At 41.4% G+C, this 20,728-nt stretch overlaps 1 protein-coding gene across 2 annotated transcripts in view; it reads left to right on the top strand.

Annotated features, from left to right (window-relative positions):
• The window catches only part of LOC124281812 (transient receptor potential cation channel subfamily A member 1 homolog), a 36,130-nt gene extending 20,236 nt beyond the window's left edge, over positions 1-15,894 (top strand). For both annotated transcript variants that reach the window (XM_046717805.1, XM_046717806.1), the window contains 17 exons: positions 4-187; positions 1,680-1,787; positions 2,607-2,695; positions 3,037-3,183; positions 3,798-3,909; positions 4,685-4,821; positions 5,259-5,386; positions 6,602-6,760; positions 7,378-7,469; positions 8,073-8,242; positions 9,728-9,860; positions 10,882-11,013; positions 11,352-11,552; positions 11,914-12,108; positions 12,707-12,775; positions 13,227-13,403; positions 14,608-15,894. In XM_046717805.1, the coding sequence (XP_046573761.1) occupies positions 4-187; positions 1,680-1,787; positions 2,607-2,695; positions 3,037-3,183; positions 3,798-3,909; positions 4,685-4,821; positions 5,259-5,386; positions 6,602-6,760; positions 7,378-7,469; positions 8,073-8,242; positions 9,728-9,860; positions 10,882-11,013; positions 11,352-11,552; positions 11,914-12,108; positions 12,707-12,775; positions 13,227-13,403; positions 14,608-14,829 (2,455 nt within the window). In that variant the 3' untranslated portion in view covers positions 14,830-15,894. The remainder of the gene's footprint in view (positions 1-3; positions 188-1,679; positions 1,788-2,606; positions 2,696-3,036; positions 3,184-3,797; positions 3,910-4,684; positions 4,822-5,258; positions 5,387-6,601; positions 6,761-7,377; positions 7,470-8,072; positions 8,243-9,727; positions 9,861-10,881; positions 11,014-11,351; positions 11,553-11,913; positions 12,109-12,706; positions 12,776-13,226; positions 13,404-14,607) is intronic.
• The last annotated feature ends 4,834 nt before the right edge of the window (positions 15,895-20,728 follow it).

Here is a 20,728-nt window from a genome sequence, read left to right as displayed (position 1 = left end):
CAGGGGTGCCAACATCGAGTGCCTTGACAAGGACAATGATACTCCGCTGCTGATCGCCGCCATGTACGGCCACGTCGAGACGGTGGTGATGCTGGTGAAGAAGGGAGCTGACATCGATGCCACTAATCTGAAGGAGAAGACGGCTGTCTATGTTGCTGCTGAAGAGGGCAACCTGTCAGTGCTCCAGGTACATTCAGTATTCTCACCCAACGTAATGCTTAGGACTGTTGACTCATAATAGTCTATGACAACATTCGATCAACTCATAAAATAATGGGATACGTCGATCATGAGCGCCGACCGACGTTGACCATGACCTTGTGTAATGCGTCATGGGAGTGAAGGGTGTTGCTAGTTGTTCTGTCGGGATGTGGTTGATACTGCTTCCAGATTCTGTTTCGTATCACCACCAATGGCAATCACGGTACCTAAAACCAGGGTCTTTTCTAGCAATTAGAAAGTAGAAAAGAACAATTGAAGTAGATCGTTACAGATCGTGTCCAAAGATAGACCCTAGCTGGTTTGTGGTTAGTGTGACGTGTCCAGTTAACATATACATGGGGAAATTATCTTAATGTTGCCATGGTTACAGTACTGGACGAGAACAATTGTTTAGTGTAGTACTGAACATTATATATGTCATACGTGTTACATGCCTATCGTTAAAGACGACTATTTTGGTTGCGTGGTCTGACTTGCTTGATGTATGATTGGTGCATATCGGTATATCACAATATCGATACTCATGATGTCCAAATACTCGAATAAATATATAACGCAGCTGGAATATGCATGAGTGTGACGTTAAACGACAAACGAATATGTCTCATTGAACGCCATTGCTATTGGGTGTACCCTTACCCTTTTTCACAAGTATATATAGATATATTTCACCAAACATGTATGTATATATATATATATATATATTTCACCAAACATGCTACCCGGATTTACCTTTGACCTGTAAAACACCAAAGTAACACCCACCCAACGATTAGCTAAATATTCAGATACGCAGATGTATTTGAACACTCCAAGCTTGTATTATTATTTTATCTAAATTGTTTACCATAAATATGGTTTCCGGCCTTGGCACAAATAAATACCTATCACAGAACGACGCTGTTTGTTTGTTCCCAATAAAGGCAACTTCACATTTACGTAGATCAACAGAACTAGTTGAACAAACTACAGGCTGTTCAGTACCATTCGCATCAATGGATTATGAAAGGCACTTAAAAGACAATTCTAATTAATCAGAATAAATAGAGAATCTCACCCAAGTGTCTTCTGATATCAATTATATCAACACGAGTTGATAAAGTTACAAATATCCGAGGCTTGCCGAGGATATTTTTACTTTTATCAACGAGTGTTGATATATTTGATATCAGAAGACACGAGGGTGAGATTATATTTATCATCCAAAATCACTCTTCATTAATTTTCAATGAAAAATGTACATCTCTGAACATGGTACTGCCATTAAACTTGCAGTGCAGCAATGTCATAGCATTGTGACGTCATCAAGTTGATGACGTCATAGCATTGTCAGGGCATTGTACAAAATCTACTGTCAAAACGATATCTCCTAGGAGATATCGTTTGATCTCACACAAGCGATATCTCCTGTGGAACACAGTTTTTGGATGATAAACAATGAGGTTTTGTTTCCATAGAGCTTGTTGTCAGTTCCTGAAATGCAATGTCTCATCAACTGGGGCGACCGTGACGGCAATACTCCACTACATATTGCTGCTCAGAAGAAAAACCTGCACATTGTCAAGGTAAGACCACTGAACCAAGGAGATGACAAGATGAGCAGTTCAAGGTTGAAGCACATAGATATGATCGTTAGGCTGGAACGAAACCGGTTTTACAACAATGGGCGCGTGTGTCACTTCGTTTCTTCTTGTCTTGTAAAGAAACACATAATGGTTGCATTTCCTTTGAAGATGAAATATTAATAGTGCCAAGTGATCTTTGGTGTGGCATCTGAATCGAGGAAAATCAATGATGGTTTAGCTGCAGGTAGTGAATGTTTGTAACTCTTTTGCATTTTGTATATTTTATCACTAATTTTCATTGATACAGGGGCGGCTGGGTAGCCTAATGGTTAAAGCGTTCACTTGTCACGCCGAAGACCGGGGTTCGAATCCCCACATGGGTACAATGTGTGAAGCCCATTTTTGGTGTCCCCCGCCGTGATGTTGCTGGAATATTGCTAAAAGCGGCGTAAAACCAAACTCAGTCAGTCAGTCAGTCATTGATACAGTCCTGTAATTTCACAGCTATTTTCCCGTTAAGAACCCCCACAACAACAACGACGTTGTATTTGGTCACTGTTTCTGGTGTTGAACTGTAGTCTCCGACATTCATCATAAACTCAGCACCCCCGTTGACACATGTCATCGTATCCAAATTTTGTAGATTGATGCCCATGCTGTTGATCACTGGATTGTCTGGTTCAGACTTGATTATTTACTGACTTTCTATAGCTGGATTTATATAGCTGGAATATTGCTGAGTCCGAGTGTAAAATACCCCAAAGGAAATATGACCGGCGTGATACTATTGGTGCCATTGGTACACATTTGTTTTTACAGATTCTCCTCAAGAACAAGGCGTCAATATATTCCAAGAACGAATTAGAGGAATCTCCACTACACATGGCGGCCAAATATGGGAACGTCAAGTAAGTTTCGATGTTCCTGTCGCGATATTGCTATAGTATTACAAGCGCCATACAACTCTACTCACTCATTCTCGGGTTAGAATGAACCTTCAGTAACCCATGCTTGTCGTAAGAGGCGACTAACGGGATCAGGTGGTCAAGCTCGCTGGCTTGGTTGACACATGTCATCGGTTCCCAATTGTGGAGATCGATGCTCATGCTGTTGATCACTGGATTTTCTGGTCCAGACTCGATTATTTACAGACCGCCGCAATAAAGCTGGAATATTGCTCAGTGCAGCGCACAACTCACTCACTCACTCTATGGTTCTTTGCTACTATGATGCGCGGTCTATGTTTCAGCACCATACGGGAAATTGTGAGGAACGGTCAAAATTCTGTCTTTGCCGAGGACGAGAAGAGTAACACACCCTTGCATCTGGCTGCGCTGTATGGACATGCGATGAGCGCGGCTGCACTCATTGAACTTGGCGCTGATGTTTCACAAAAGTAAGCATTCACAATCTTACCAATCCAAATAAGTAATCCGTTTTTCTAACTCAATACGTCACTGATTTAGGGTTGCCAAATCTGTTTTAATATAAAACTTTAAATTAGATGAAAAAATATGGAATATTTGATGGGAATGCACACCGTCCTTTGAGACTGATCATGAAGGGGTCCCCGGGTAAGAGGTGTGTGTGCGTGCGTGTGTGTGTGTGTGTGGTGTGTGTGTGTGTGTGGTGTGTGGGTGGGCAGATGGCGGTAGCTATTGTTGAGGCCTTCTCTTTACTTCCTGAAATTTAATAGGATGTCAGTACGATTATCATGTTGCTGACTCGTGAAGATCCGGGTTAGAATTTTTTTCAGTAACCCTTGCTTGTCGTAAGAGGCGACTAACGGGATGTTTGCGAACACAAGCACACTTTTACACTGATGGTGCCAGATGTCGCCAAAATGTGACCATCTCCTGCCCCACCAATGGCATCCGTCACTGACAGGCCAAGTCAGTTTTTCACCTGAAAACGGGAACTTATGGTATAAGTTCAAACAGGGACTTGCGTTTGATATTTGAGTTTTTCCAACCTGAATACACGTCTTGTGGTGGCAATTTGTCCCTGTAGGAACTGTGTTCTGTGGACGCCACTGGACATGGCGGCAGCACAAGGCTGGAACAACACCTGCAAGGTTCTCCTGGATGCCGACGCCCCTGTAGATCCCACCGACAAGAGGAATGTAAGTACCACCCAAAGTGCAACAAAAATTCAAACGCTTAGTCTCTCAAAATGTCTAATTTGAATAGAAGCAAACAACTACATTATATAGAAAAGGATCCCATAGTACTACCAAACACTAACGCCTAGTCTCTCAAAATATACAACTACAAATATATAGAGAAGGAGCCGGAAAGATTCAGCATTACAGTAAGGACTCGGCTGAATTGAGTGGTAAAGGCATTCTATGGCAGACTGTTACAACCACTTTGAATCGCGTTACTCACGTTAGGTGACGAGTGAGTTTGTTTCAACACCAATTTGAACAGTATTTCAGTTACATCAGTTTCATCTGACTGTTGGATGAGTGAGTGCGTATAGTTTTACGCCGCACTCAGCAATATTCCAGCTGTATGGCGGCAGTCTGTAAATGATCGAGTCTCGACCAGACAATCCAGTGATCAACAGCATGAGCATCCATTTACACGATTGGGAACCGATGACATGTGTCAACCATGTCAGCGAGCCTGACCACCCGATCCCTTTAGTCGCCTCTTACGACAAGCGTGGGTTACTGAAGATCAATTCTATCTCGGATCTTCACGGGTACCGAACAGCAGTCCAAATGCTATGTGATGGTGGTCTGAAAACAGAACAGACAGTTACGTCTTGGACAAGAACATTCTACAACACAAGGGAGAAACGGGGTCATTTTAATGATAGAAACCCCATGTGCTCATGTCATATCCTGCGTATCCTTATAAAATATTAGTCATGGAATCTTCTCCCCGACCCAGACTACTCCCTTGCACCTGGCCTGCTCAAGTGGCCATCGAGAAGTCGTGCAGTTGTTGCTGAGGTGGAACGCCAGCGTCACCAAGCGCGACATCAACAACATGAACTGCCTTGACCTTGCTATTGAGAACAATAAAAGGTACTGTCACTTTTTGTTTTCATATTTTCCAATATTTGCTAAGCACAAAATATGTAGTCTTTAGTCAAAGGTATTGGTGATGGCTCGCAAGTGCTGAGAAGTACAGTATGCATTCTGGAGTTACAGGGACGATTCTCCACTGTCTGGTGTCAAATTCTAGTCTACATTTTCCTTTTTATAAGCATGTAAACTTTGTTTCAAATTTATGAAGACATAAACTATTCTATTACTGCCAACTGAAATCCTATTCTGAAACATGCTTTTACACAATTTCAATCATTAATAATTACGAAATTAAAAGTATCGATTTTTGTATTTGAAATTCTGTTGGGATATAGTTTCTAAGCTGAATCGAATCGTTTTTCATCCGAGTTGATAAAAAGTACAATGATAATTTAAATGGCGGAAATTAACTAAGGAGAAATGTTTTACTTCAGTGACATTGCTCGTCAGATCATCCAATCACACAAATGGATGGATGCATTACGTCATGCTCATATCACGAACAAGAGAGGTAATGTCACTATAGATACACCTCTACGTCGGCTCATCAGGAAGATGCCAGGTGAGAAAAATACAGTTGTGGGTACAACAAGATTGCCCTTTTTAAGCCTAGTTCCCTGTGTTCACTGCGCTGGTTCTTCACTGCTGGCACTTCACTAAAGTGTCAGGGCAGCATACCCAGGGAACCAGACTGGCCACCTCTTGAAGGGCTTTTTTGGTCATTCTTTAAAATATTTCAGTTTGTTGTGCCCTTTTTACATTAAACTTATCTTTCTACATTAGCAAGTGTATGTTTGCTCTATACCAGCGTATAAAGGCCTGGAAGTATTGTAGCATTCCTGTAAACAAGATTTAACCCGATTGTAGTTTAAAATGATTGCGTCACTTTAGGTCGCTATGTCCTGATACTATCATTCGGCCTCTTTCTGGTTTGGATTTGATACCCTTCAGGCCTTTCAAAAGATCTAGAATGTGTAATTGTTTTGGTTGTAGACTAATAGTTAAAGCGTTCGCTCATCACGCCGAAGACCCGGGTTCGATTTCCCACATGTGTACAATGTGTGAAGCCCATTTCTGGTGTCCCCCCTGTGCTATTGCTGGTATATTGCTAAATGCGGCGTCACCCGTGAAGATCCGGGTTAGAATATTGATCTTCAGTAACCCATGCTTGTCGTAAGAGGCGACTAACAGGATCGGGTGGTCAGGCTCGCTGACTTGGTTGACACATGTCAATTGCGCAGATCGATGCTCATGCTGTTGATCACTGGATTGTCTGGTCCAGACTCGATTATTTACAGACCGCCTAATATTGCTGAGTGCGGCGTAAAACTAAACTCACTCACTCAATAAATGCGGCGTAAAGCCAAATTCACTCAATCAATCACTTACTCACTCACTCACTTTACAGACCCTGCCATATAGCTGGAATATTCCTGAGTGCGGCGTTAAACAACAAACAAAACTATTTACACAAGAGCAGGGCGCATAACTGTATTACTTCAGGTTTTTCTTTCACATTAATCGCAGTGATACTTCTGAAATACTGTTAAAAATTAGTTTTATCCCAGTGCGTGAGTGAGTCTTGTTTTACACTTCAATATTTAAGTAATATCATGGCTGGACACTAGAAATGGGCTTCACACATTGTACCCATGCAGGGAATCGAAACCGGGTCTTCGGCGTTACGAGCGGACGCTTTAACCACTGGGCTACCCCACCGCCCCTATTTATCCGATTTCCTTGGATCATTAAAGATGAGTGTAACTGTATGTTGCAGATGTGGCGAAGGAGGTGTTTGACCGATGCATCACAGCAGGGGAAGAACAGGTTCCTTCTGATACAGACTTTGAGCAGCGTTACAACTTTGAATTCATCGACGACCTCTATGCTGAGTGGGCCCAGCCTCCGTCTAATGACGGCGGCACATCGAAAACAGGTACTTGGTTAATAAAACAGGTGTACGTACAGGGGCCGCCGAGTGTTGCCTCCAACTATGTGTAGCACCCAAAACTATGAAGGTGCAATTTGGATAGTTGATCACGCTGTCAGCAGCTGATTTATCTGGTAAGGATTATTGGAAGTCCATTAAACAGGAACATCCATCCTTTCTTTGACTGATTCAGAATTTTGAACGATGGTGGTGGTGGTCGTGTTGACAGGGATCACGTTGACACGAAATACGATTGGTTGGTTGGTTGTTTAACGCCGCCTTCAGCAATGTTCCAGCTATATGGCGGCGGTCTGTAGATAATCGAGTCTGGACCAGAAAATCCAGTGATCAACATCATGAGCATTAATCTACGCAATTGGGATACGATGACATGTGTCAACCAAGTCATCGAGCCTGACCACCCGATCCCGTTAGTCGCCTTTTACGACTTGCATGGGTTACTGAAGATCAATTCTAACTCGGATCTTCACGGGTCCACGAAATACAACTGAAATAGAGTAGTGCCCGTCACAGCAACCCACCACCTCTGTATTCATTGATTAAATTGCAAATAAAACTGTAATGACATTTTAGTTTACTGATTGGAGAAACTTTGTTTTCAGAGCAAAAGATTTCTTACAGGCGGTTTGGGAAACTAACGCCCTACTCTCACAGGTCCAAGACGATAAAGGAAAACCACCCCCTGTATATAATGGTACGATATTGTTTTTTATGGATATACTATCAAGGGACGTGCTTCTAAGGAATGCTAAAAGTTAAAAAGACTGTGGAGTGGTATGAGGCATCCTTGAGCTTGTAGTTCGGCACCATTTCAGTAACAGTTGTCACAATTGTTGGTCACTGCAAGAATGTTAAGATCATGGAGGATTCCCTATCAGCGGATCGTTCCGCAAAGCAATCGTAGCCCTAAGGCGTTACTCCACTACATTAACACAGATTTTTGACTGTCGACTCTCGTAGTGTTACGGAGCCCAAGAGTGAGTGAGTGAGTTTAGTTTTACACCGCACTCAGCAATATTCCAGCTATATGGTGACGATCTGTAAATATTCGGGTCTGGACCAGACATTCCAGTGATCAACAGCATGAACATCGGTCTACGCAACTGGGATATATACGGGGTCTTGGAGACTTTGGCAGATGTTTCAAGGGTTCTATTTGGTATAAATTGGAGGCTTATGTGATACCAAGACTCTTCAGTTGCCAAGCCGTGACAGTGATCCGCAAAATAATTTTACACTTCAGTTTCAAATGTGATGATATCTGTACATCTGAACTACATATGTTTTGTACCAACAGGTATCTGCCCACCAAGAGCACCTGCTTGCCCATCCACTGGTGACGTCATTGATTTCACACAAGTGGTGGGCGTTCGGGGCGTGGTTCCATCTATATTCCTTCTTCCTCCATCTGATGTTCATCATATTCCTGACAATGTTCACCCTCAACACGACGCCACCGCACCTTTAGTGAGTTTTAAGTCCTAAGCTATATGTTTATAATTCGGTATGTGAGAATTCCTTAAACACATTTGGCCGTGATTTTATAAATCTGGAGTAATTTTCTGAGTCATATCTTCATATTGGTGTCTACTGTTGTCAGTCATTACCCATTTAGTGAGTGAGTATGCTTTTATGCCCCTTGAAGCAGTATTCCAGCAATATCAGCAGAAAAGGGTGTCATACATTGTATCGGGCGGTGGGGTAGCCAAGTGGCTCAAGCCTTCACTCGTCACGCCAAAGACCCGGGTTCGATGGGTACAATGTGTGAAGCCCATTTCTGGTGTCTCCAGCCGTGATGTTGCTGGAATATTGCTAAAAGCGGTGTAAAACTAAACTCACTCACTCATACATTGTATCCATATAGGGAATCGAACTGGGTCTGGGGCATGACCATGACAAGCGAATGCTTTAACCATCAGACTATCCCATCGAGTGTTAATACCTGGTGAACATGACTTTACTTCACACTCTACAAATCTGGTTATGCTTTTCTGTTTTTGAGGAGTACAGGGTTTTACCCAGGGGGAGTTAAGAGTCCTTGAGGACCATATGGGGGTCCTATGGAGTGACAGTGTAGAGAATTGTCCCTTTTGATAATTTCTTTAGAGCTTGGAATGAATCATCGATCATGCAGTTTACTGTTAGAGGTGAATGTGAGAGATACCCTCTATATATGTATATGTATTTAAACGCTGTGTTAGTTATTGGTGTAAATTATTAAGTATACCCGAATATAGGTACCTAGAAAGTGCTATGATATGCAATTACGGGTACTTATAAATAGAAAGATTAATTGGGCTCCTAAGATAAAGTTTCTTTGGTATAAGTATGGACTTAGATATGTATGGGAACAAGAAGTTTACTTCCCAGATAAATTTGTATCTGAATTTCTTTGGAATGGAATGATATATTTCAGTATTTTCAATTGATCAATACATGCTCATACATGTTTTAGATGCAGTTCCCATACACTGCATATAGAAACTGAAAGATATAATAAAACCCCTCCTGACCAAAGAACGTGTTGTACTTGTGAACAGGGTTACGTGGAGAGTGAATTCCATTTATTGCTCGTGTGTCAGATGTATGATGATCTCCGATAACAGTTCTTACAGGCTAAATACTATGTACACCCTACTCTTCAAAAGTTCAACATATTGGTGTCTTGCGAAAATGAGCATGTCATTAGAAATGTTGTTTTGAACATATACTTTGGAATGCGCATGTGAATTGCATTTTGCAACATATGACTATAAAACTGTGGTATGGAAATCTGATCTGAAAGAAACAACCAAACACTTAACAAAGTCATAGATGTGTTGTGGGTTACAATGAATAATACTGTGATCTTTTCCTGCGTCCATTCTCTACATTTGAGCGTCCTGGACGCACATTTGCGCGTCGCGTGAAACCCCATATATTACTTTCAAGTTTAGGTTTGCTTTGTTTCAGCACACCTGCCATTGCGGACACCATCAAAGGGGGTTCGTGTGATGCAATCAGCAGCGACTATCATCAACCCGAGAGCACCAAGAACCAGAAATATGTTGTCATATTCCTCGTCGTGGTGTGCATCCTCAATGAGGTGTGTTCGAAATGAGATGTTTGTATAAGCCGAAACCAAATTATATAAAAAAGATCAATCAAGATCAAGGTTAGTGAGTAAGTGAATGAGTGTGGTTTTACGCCGCTTTTAGTAAAATTCCAGCAATAACACGTCGGGGAGACACTAGAAAAGGGCTTCACACAATGTACTATACTACACAGTAGAGCGATTGAGCATCGATCCAATGATCTAACGATCCAGCCAGCCAGGGCATCACGTCTCCTTTCTATTGTGATTAATAACGTGAACCTATCCACCTGTGTAGCTTCTTTAGGACCAAATTCGAATGTTACGACCCCAGTACAAGTCGTCCAGATATCTATGGTATATAATTATATATTTCTTCGTTGTTCAAAGCTGTTCCCAGCAATATACTAGCTGTATACTCTTGGAATAATCTATTCTGTGCCATAACATGATGGGTATCGAAGTATACAGATTAGATGAGCCTTCTCATCCGGTTCCAATAGTCGCCTTTGCATGCATTTGGTTCGAATAGGTCCAGGGCTGTTTAAATAAACTCGAGATAATATACATTAAATAGACGTAATATTCGAGTCGAGTTCTCAGTAACCCTCAGCGTTCTTTGTTTTTTTTATGATGATGGTAGGTGACCAGATGGTGGACACACGAGCACGTGCAGACACCTAGTTACGGGTATAGTAACGTGCGGTATCACTGGGCAAAATACTGTGACTATGTGTCCCAGTTCACCCAGCTGCAAATAGGTACCTTGTGAGGATGAGGCTGTGTGATAACTCGCTGCGCCTAACAGGCTGCATGAGTTGAATACTCCCCAGGGAGTTGAGTTGTTTAAGAGAAAGCCAGAAAAAGGACATCCGTTGATTAAGGGAATACTCCATCGCCTTGAGCATGTACTAGTTGCATGGATATGTGCGCTATATAAATATCCTATAATTAAAAAAAATAAAAAATAATGATGACCATAATATTTACAATAATTTATCAAACTTTGTAAACAGCCATTTTCTGTTTTTAGTTGTTCCAGATATACCAGAGCAAACTGTCATACTTCTCCGTCAACAACGTAACTGAGTGGGTAGCATACATCTTCACCATCCTCGTCCTCGTCGACTTCAACAACTGCCAGACCATCACTGGCTACAGATTAGTAAGTCATGGACCCTGGTTTTTGTTGTTGTTTTGTGCCGTTGCCAGTCACTTTCCATTTTGTTTAAGTTGTAAATTACCTGTGGCCATTTGTTACCATAACACCCTACCAGCCGAGTCATCTAATACGTCACTACGCCTGCCACTAACCTATGATCCTGACTTGGAATCCCAATTCGTTCTTACTTCTGTTTTTAATTTGTCAAAGTGATCTCAGGACATCTAAGATCTGTCTCCATTAGCATTCCCTTCCACGTGAAGCTACACACCATGATATAAGTACAACAATGTTATAATAGGCTTTAAACTCAACTCACTCACTCAGGCACTCTATTGCAGGACTGGCAGTGGTCCCTGGCTGCTCTGGCCGTGTTTCTCAGCTGGACGGACCTGATGTTCTTCGTCCAGGGGTTCAGCTCTCTGGGGATCTACGTTGTCATGTTCCGAGACATCCTCGTCACGTTCCTCAAGGCAATTACAGTTTTCTTCGTGCTCATCCTGGCCTTCGCCATTGCCTTTGTTGTCCTGCTGAAGAACCAGGTAAGTTTCCAAACCAGGGTCCCGATCTACCGGGCATTCGTAACGTTACGACCTGTCGTAACTCTACACCTTTTCAAAGGCTCACGAATGTCGTAGCGCTAGAAACGGTTTGTGAATCGGGACCCAGGTTACCAGTGTTTAACTTTCAGGACTTTAAAAATGACAATTTTGTTATATAACAGGCGAAAGATACCATCAATAACGAAGGCAAACTTACGGGCATATATTCTTTCATGACACAAGGGGCAATATAACGTTCAAACTCGAGTATACAGCCGGTTATATCTCACTTCTGTTGAAAGGATGTTCGATACACTGCGTAATCGAGGATGTATGACTCGCAACGCCTATCTGTTGTCAGATCCCATTTCGTGACGTGGGGAGTTCGCTGATGAAGACGTTTGTGATGATCATCGGTGAATACGACTTCAACGATATCTTCAACGCCGGCGTTCAGTCTACGGCTTCAGAGGATGAACTGTACTATCCTGCAGCTACCTCTATACTGTTCGTCTGCTTCGTAGTGCTGTCATCCATTGTGCTGATGAATCTACTGGTAAGAAGCTGAATAGTGTTTTCATGATGAGAATGATGATGATGATGATGATGATGATGATGACACATTATTTTCAAGTTTCAGGCTTCGGAAACATTTTAAAGGTCAGCATAAGGCTTAGAATTTCGAATCAAACATGGGTCAATTCTGTTTTGAAATCGTTAAATTAGCTGCCCATCAGGTTTATCTCTAGCCAGTCTACCATGACGAAAGTTGGCCAAATATGATAAAAGCGCATGTGATGAGTAAACCATGGGATCTGCATCACTTCGGATTTTCCTCCCATACTGAACTACCACACCACGAAATAACTGCAGTTAAACATTCGCTCTCTCAGAGAACCATCCACTCCCTCGCTCACTTATCTATGTTTCTTCAGTCAAAAACTTGACGTAAGATCATTTTGTCGTCGTGGCTGATTGCATAGGATTGATTGTACGGCCCAAGCAAAGCAAACCTCATCTAACTGCTAACAAAGCGAATATCCCTTTACATACACAATTGACATACACATTTACATATACAGTGCATGAACAAGTGGAACAAGTCGGTGAACGTCATCCCTCTGTCTTCTACTTATTATTTCTGAAACTTCTAGGTTGGTTTGGCCGTGGATGACATCAAAGGTATTCTCCGCCAAGCAGCGCTGAAACGAATGGCAATGCAGGTGAGTACAGACGTCATTGATCAAGTGAGTGAGTTTGGTTTTACGCCGCTTTTAATAATATTCCAGCAATATCACGGCGGGGAACAACAGAAATGGGTTTCACACACTGTACTCATGTGGGAATCGAACCCGGGTCTTCAGCGTGACGAGCAGAGGCTTTAACCACTAGGCTACCCCACGGCCCCTCATTGATCAAATCTGTTGGAGATGGCATTTAGGTATTCCATATGCTGCTGAAGCCCTGAACGGGACTTCTCTCATCATGATTTTTTTAGCGCACAAAAATGTCTATTATTATGAGTCTCAAGTAGTGGTTATAGCTCTTGCCGTGTAGCGAATGTTAACATGGTAGTCATCGAGGACTTACTTATCTGTGCGGCATATAATGGAACTGCCTAATGATTGAGACGGGAGGTAACTTTCGTAAACTTGTGTCCCCGTGTCGTTCAAGGTGGAGCTGACGCTGGATGTAGAGAAGATCCTCCCCGACGTCATCAGACAAAAATTCTTCATTTCGACGAAGATCATCAAGCCCAACCTGGAGTCGAAAAACCCGCTGCGTCACGTGATCGTCGCCTTCACTGACTGGTGGACAACGGACGCGGGCGAAGATGAGGATGTTGTTCTGGTAAGAGTTCAGAGAAAGAGTGAATGAGGTTAATTTTACGTCACACTTAGCAATATTCCAGCTATATGGCGGCGGTCTGTAAATAATTGAGTCTTGATCAGACAATTCAGTGATCAACAGCATGAGCATCGATATACGCAATTGGGATACGATGGCATGTGTGAACTAGTGAAGTAAGACACGGAGCCTGACCCGTTCCCGTTAGTCTCCCTCTTACCATAAGCATGGGTTACTGAAGATCAATTCTAACCCCGAGCTTTACACAGAAAGATAAAATGCAGTTTTAACATCGATATGTATGTGTGTGTGCTCGCGTGCGTGTTTGTGTTTGTTTGTTCCTGTGTGTGCATATATTTTTATCCCCCCCCGGCATATAATGCGGGGGGATATAGTCAACACCTCGTACGTCTCTCCGTCCGTCCGTAATCATTTTGTTTCCGGAGCATAACTCCAAGACCGTTCGATATTCTTCACCCAAAATTGGTAGATATATCAAACAGAACCTAACGTGGTACCTTTTACTATTTACAGGTTTTTGTCATATTTAGTTTTCTCGGTTTCCATGGAAACGATTCGGACTTAGTCTCAAAAGGGAGGGGTAGGTTTTGTTTCCGGAGCACAACGCGAAAACTGCTTAATATCTTTCAGCAAAACTTGGCAGATATGTGAGGCAGATCCCAAAGTGGGGCCTTTTGATATTTGCAGATTTTTGTCATTTATGTTTTTCATGATTTCCATGGAAACGATTTGCACTTAGTCTAAAATCAAGTTGGACTTTAAGTAACTGTCAGATGATTTGTTCTTTCAAAGATGTGGGGGCAGGGGGGATATGTCATCTTCTGATGACTCTTGTTTAATCCTGCATTCAGCAATTCCCCAGCTGTATGACAACGGTCTCAGAAGAAGAAGAATTTATTTCGGTATATAGACCATTGGCCCGTGTACAATAAATGCAAAGTGGTATATGATATATGACAACGGTCTCTAATTATCGAGTCTGGATCAGACAATCCAGTGGATGACATCATGAGCCTCTATCTACGCAAATAGGATACCATGACATGGATCAACAAAGTCATCGAGTCTGACCATCCGATCCCTTGACATATCCTAATTACGTGGGGCGGTTGATATTTGACGCTGTGACTAATGTAATCATCCTTGTGGTATAATTTTAATATTTCCTGCTTCTTTTTGTCCACAGAAGGATATACCGGAAATTAAAAACACCCAGATTAAGATACAGAAAGAGGTCAAGGCCATCCGAAAGGTCGTGAACGTTGTACACGACATGCACCTGCAGAACAAACGCATTGAGAGCATGCTGAGGGCGATATTGAAGAACTCGGACACTATATCGTGGGTGGAGGAGGACTACTCGAGTGATGAGGACAGGAGCCTGACACAATCCATGGGGAAGCTCTGAAACATGGATGGTTTGGCTTCAGTCTCAGACTTTCAGACCGCCGCCATATAGCTGGAATAGTGCGGCGTAAAACAACAACCAATCAACAAAAGGAATATTTTGTCCGAGACATTAAAACAGACTCCCAATGTGTTGTAAAACGTATCAAGCAGTCTTAATTCATAATTTTCTAACTCACTCAGACACAGTTGTAACATAGCAATTATTCTGCAAGTTCATGTTTAGTTTTAGGAGACTTGTTTCTGATGAAGCTGAGAAACCATCCTGCACAGATACACGGGTTGAGAGGGGTCTGCAATATTTGAGCTTTTCGTGGAGGGGTTGTTTTTTGAAACGGGTTTTGCATCCCGATCAACGTTTATTTTCTCAACTTACACCGATCTCATGTTCTGAATACCACGTGACCTCGTATCCGGAGTTGATATGTATGGTGTTGAGCTGAAAGGTCTTATTAAACATATGTATGAAATCAATAACGTTCGAGTTGATGGAGGTTCTATGTACAGAGTATAATGTATTGTCCAACAGCAATGAGGCTGGAACAACCTATTCAAAGGTGAACTCTATGGATCATGTAAGTGTTTTGACATCAACTGATCGAAATATAGACAAATGTACAAAGCTCATCCTCCAATCATATTTGTTATTCAACTTTTTGAAAACATTCTCCGAAGTCCTACGAGTGTTGTGCCTTATCTAGAGTTTAGCTATTTCCAAATTTACTTCCATAGAAAAGTCAAAGGGACCGCAGAGTTATGTCCCTTTCGCCTGCAAGGATCCTATAAACGGGGTTTGAATCTTAGAATCAACCTGATCATATGACCTCTGTGCCATGAATTCCAGTCATTAGGGAATTGCATCACTAACTTACCTTATTTGTAACCACAGACATTCTTTTCAAATGAATTTAATTCATTTTGTTAAATGAATAATGTTTCTTACTTAATAAATCTTCAAACATACAATGAGATTAAGACAATTTATATTTTGAATATTTGTTGTGTTTTCAATATTTGTTCTACTTGATATACTTTGTTTGAAATAAAACAAAACTACCCAAATAAATTCCATAAATTATCGTTGTAAATTGTCATTGTTCATGGCGTTAAATATGACGTGTCAATGAATGATGACTTGGTCAACTCTGACTTCCACAAAGAAGATTTCCTGTTGGTCTGGACCCGTGAAGATCCGGGTTAGAATGTTGATCTTCAGTAACACATACTTGTCATAGGAGGCGACTAACGGGATCGGGTGGTCAGGTTCGCTGACTTGGTTGACACGTGTCATCGTATCCCAATTGCGTAGATTGATTTTCATGCTATTGATCACTGGATTGTCTGGTCAAGAATCGAGTGCGGCGTAAAACTAAACTCACTCACTGTTTGTCTGGTGAGATTGAAATCATTATGTCTTTATTAAACGCAGTCACCTAAAAAGTAAACTAACATGCTGCACCAAAAGGAAGAACTCGCCAGTGTTTAATGGTCTATACACAAACAAGCAGGTTATTTGATGGTGACGCATCTGATTGGGCTATCATGGTTGTGTTTCAGATCTTAACTTTGCAGTGTTTCGGTAACAGTCACAAACTAAAGTTTTTGAAATTATTCATTTCATCACTAATCTACATTCACTGCGGATTCTAATGAGGTCTATGAAAGACAAACAAAATGTTGACGTCATTCCATCGGCCCATGACGCAGATGGTGACGTATACACACCTACGTAACACTCGTGTTATTCCGTTTGACACTCTGAAGGACCCCCTGCGTGGTCTAGTGGATCCAGTGTTTACCTAGAAACTGAAGATCGGTGGTTCGATTCCCAGTTGCCTCGTGCCATAAGAAATGAAAAGATGGTAGGTGTTGCTACCGAATGCTTGTCATATGAGGCGACTAACGGGATCGGGTGGTCAGGCTCGCTGACTTGGTGACACATGTCATGGTATCCCAATTGCGCAGATCGATGCTCATGCAGCTGTTGATCACTGGATTGTCTGGTCCTGACTCGATTATTTACAGACCGCCGCCATATTGCTGAGTGCGGCGTTAAACAAACAACTGAACCAAACCATCCCGGTGGCTAGCACACGCATGCATGCTCGCACACATAAGCACGCACGCACAGGGGCTTGTATTGCTGAAAATAATACGTCCTGGGTCCTACAAGCGTACACTGATATCCATATACATATAAAGAAGGAAAGGGATGTAACGCACACAAACTTGACGCTGTACGAAATTGGTGGAAATTGTATGTCACAGCTGGAGTTCTTACTGTGAATCCCTTTCGATTAGATCCAAAATTATCAAAATCGGTGCACTATTGACCGAGTAACTTTGCTTGGAACTCGGGAAGATAAACTTTTCATTTGCGCCAAAAAACCTGCCTACGAAAATCATCGTCGGCGAAGAAATACTAAGATTTCACTCGGCGATTTTTCGTCGCTGGCTCCTGACTCGATTTATTTTTACCTGCCATACATTGAATTAGCGGTATCGAGTGATCAGGGCCACCATGTTTGTCCTTCACCTTCAATAGACTCGCACCAACGACGAGCTACTCTCTGATTGGTTAAAAATAAAATACCAGTATTATTTTTATTTCGTGGCGCGATATTTAGGAAATAAAGTTCATCCTCGTGCTTTAAATATAATAGTTAAGGGCAAAACTATACTTTATTACTAACACATTGGGGTAGAGCGAACTTTATTTCCTAAATAGAGTAGCTCGTCGTTGGTGCGAGTCTATTGAAGGTGAAGGACAAACATGGTGGCCCCGATCACTCGATACCGCTAATTTTCCAATAAAGTCGTGTATGGCAGGTAAAATCAGTAACTCATTACATTTGAGATGTTGTAATGCGAAAGCGGAATATCTAGCGATTACGAAAAGGTTATGTGTTTTCGCCGATTGCGTGTTTTCAATTGAAATACTTAGTATTTCTTCGCCGAGAGGCAATGATTTTCGTAGGCAGGTTTTGGCGTACAAAAATGAAAAGTTGTCTTTTCACGAGTTCCAAGCAAAGTTACTCGGTCAATAGTGCACCGATTTTGATAATTTTGGATTTAATCGAAAGGGAATTTATCTGGCTTTATTTCAGTAAGAATCCCGGCTGTGTATTTCACAATTTCCCACCCAGATTTCGCCCATTTACGAGAGGGGGGTGTCTGACAAGTTTGTGTGCGTTACATCACTTTCCTTCTTTATATGTATATGGATATCAGTGTACGCTTGTAGGACCCAGGACGTATTATTTTCAGCAATACAAGCCCCTGTGCACGCACGCACAGCTATTCTTTATATGTGCAATGATTTTGAATGCGACTTTGAACATCATTTCACCCGTCCATCAACAAGTGATCTCTACATGTCGCGTCATGTCTGTCCTTTTGTTGTCAACAATCCGCACGAACAAATCACAGGCCCTCGTGTCTTTGCAAGGATTAATGATTAAAAAAATATTGGTTTTGAGATGACCCCGTCTCGAAATGCTTCACAGTACAATACGTTATGACAAGGCCAGACACTTCGGTACACCCCACCCGACTGCTTTGCCGATCGCTACGATACCATAACATGCAATTGATTAAAACTTAATGTAAACATAATCATGGATGATTGGCCTATCGAGCACCACTCATGACACCTACCAGTTCTTTATTGTTATTTCTGCAAGTCGATTGAAACCCGATTTTGACCCTCAGCTAAACGATCTTGACACAAATGGCTGACAATATATCCGCACAAAATGGGGGTGTGGTCGAAGCAAGCCCTCTGGTTGGTCAACGCTGCTAAATCTGCACATTCTTTATAAATTCTCGGGAATATTTACTTTCATCGACTGCTTGACTTGGAAGAAATGTAAGATTTTTTTCCATCAATGGCTTCTCAAAAGAAAGCATCATTTGTAAATGTCTCCTTAACAAACATCAACCAACCAGAGGGCTTGCTTCGACCGCACCCCGTTTTGTGCGGATATATCGCTAGCCATTTGTGTCAAGATCGTTTAGTTGAGGGTCAAAATCGGGTTTCAATCGATTGCATCCGATGGTAGCGTAGCGATCGGCAAAGCAGTCGGGTGGGGTGTACCGAAGTGTCTGGCCTTGTCATAATGTATTATACTGTGAAGCATTTCGAGACGGGGTCATCTCAAATTTGTGTATATATTTTATAAAATCTCTAATCCTCGCAATGACACGAGGGCCTGTGGAACAAATGTAAGACACAATCCTGCCAGACTTCCAGCGTTCGTTGGTATACGTGTAAAAATCACCAGGTATTGCACATCGGATGATCACAATGAATGGCGAGTACGGACCAATATTTATATTTTACCTGCTAACCGAATACGATTTTATTTACCACCCACCAGCAATATTGTCGAGCCACAAATACCCTCTAAGACTACCGCATACCAAATACTTTTTGTACATGACATGTAGGGGGGTCCACTTACTTTGCACATAAAGGGGAGATCATTCACATTGTACGTGCTTCTCCATAAAAATCATCATCACCCCCTGTCCATAAATCTTGAACGGTCCATAACAGTAGTTCAGTTATAACATGGCATAAACAACTACACAACTTCAAATAGATATAATTTCTTTATTAAAATGTATATACAAAAAATCAGTATTTAGAAAAATCCCATAAAATCAAGGACTTATAATAATGCTTTTACAAGAATGCACAATAGTTTGTTTTACAAAATATTACACAGTAGTGATTGAATATTACTATAAATGTATGACATGGATGTACAGGATGAAAGAAATGGTCTGACATGCGAAGTATGAAGAATAAGGACTATTTTTATGGATATACAACTTCTTTATTCTGTATGGGCAACGTTTCGACATAGATGTTAATGTCGTTGTCAGGCAAGTGGTGAGGTAGACATTAGAATCTATGTCGAAACGTAGAATACAGAATAAAGAAGTTGTATCTCCATAACAATAGTCATCATTCTTCATCTACCCAACTTCTAGAATGCCAATCAAAATGCGAAGTATGTCTACGCAAACACTCAAATTTCTTTTATTTTTCAAACAAATCCATATCTTTCTCAAGTAATTTGCGTTTAGATTATGTTAAGTAAACAGCTCTGGAAATAAATCTGGGGATTGTTTTCGTTGCTGGACGTCGCGTCGGTCAATGTACGATGACTTGACCAACGCACACCAGCACGTCTACCTCTTGTCTGCACGGATGCTTTTTTACCCTACTTCGTGTCTGTTAACATGGTCTAATTCCAGATTTAAAACTGTTAGGAAGGAAGACTAAAAATCTCGATTAAATACTTCACTATCTATGGCAAACATTATCATACATTATATACTACTCAACTTTTGATAAGAATATTACGCAGGACGTATTCACAGAAGCTGTCAGGTGTATATTTACATACAATGGCATATTAGCTTATCCTTATGAAAAGTGGAGTAGTATATTCATACACGAGCAAGCCTATAACATATTTACAGATCAGTAAATGAATATTCTGAATTATGCCGATTTGTGTTTTTCTCAAATATAGCACGAATTGTGGACACATGAAATGCTATCCACAGCTGTCTAACGTTATCCAGGGTCTCTGGATAAGCTCTAGATCTACTTGAACACAGAATTTGAAACTACAAAATGCATTATGTAAAATATTCCATCTGTTGATTGCAGTGTAATGAACACATCGACGTCATAAAAAGACCAGGGATATTACTTCATATACAGTCGGTTTGATTTCATTTGAGACCAATGAATTGCTAACACAAAATCTAATAAATGCAACAAAACCAAATTTTGCACAGGTACATGAAACCGACAGACCAACTCTGATGATTTGTCTCATATTTTTGGACACCCGAATAAAAATGTTTGGAACTAACGATCA

This window comes from Haliotis rubra, unplaced genomic scaffold (assembly GCF_003918875.1).
Source record: "Haliotis rubra isolate DU_JTF1 unplaced genomic scaffold, ASM391887v1 Scf29, whole genome shotgun sequence".
Taxonomy (NCBI): domain Eukaryota; kingdom Metazoa; phylum Mollusca; class Gastropoda; order Lepetellida; family Haliotidae; genus Haliotis; species Haliotis rubra.
The sequence above is the reverse complement of the archived record's forward strand: the minus strand, read 5'-3'. Positions and strand labels throughout refer to the sequence as shown.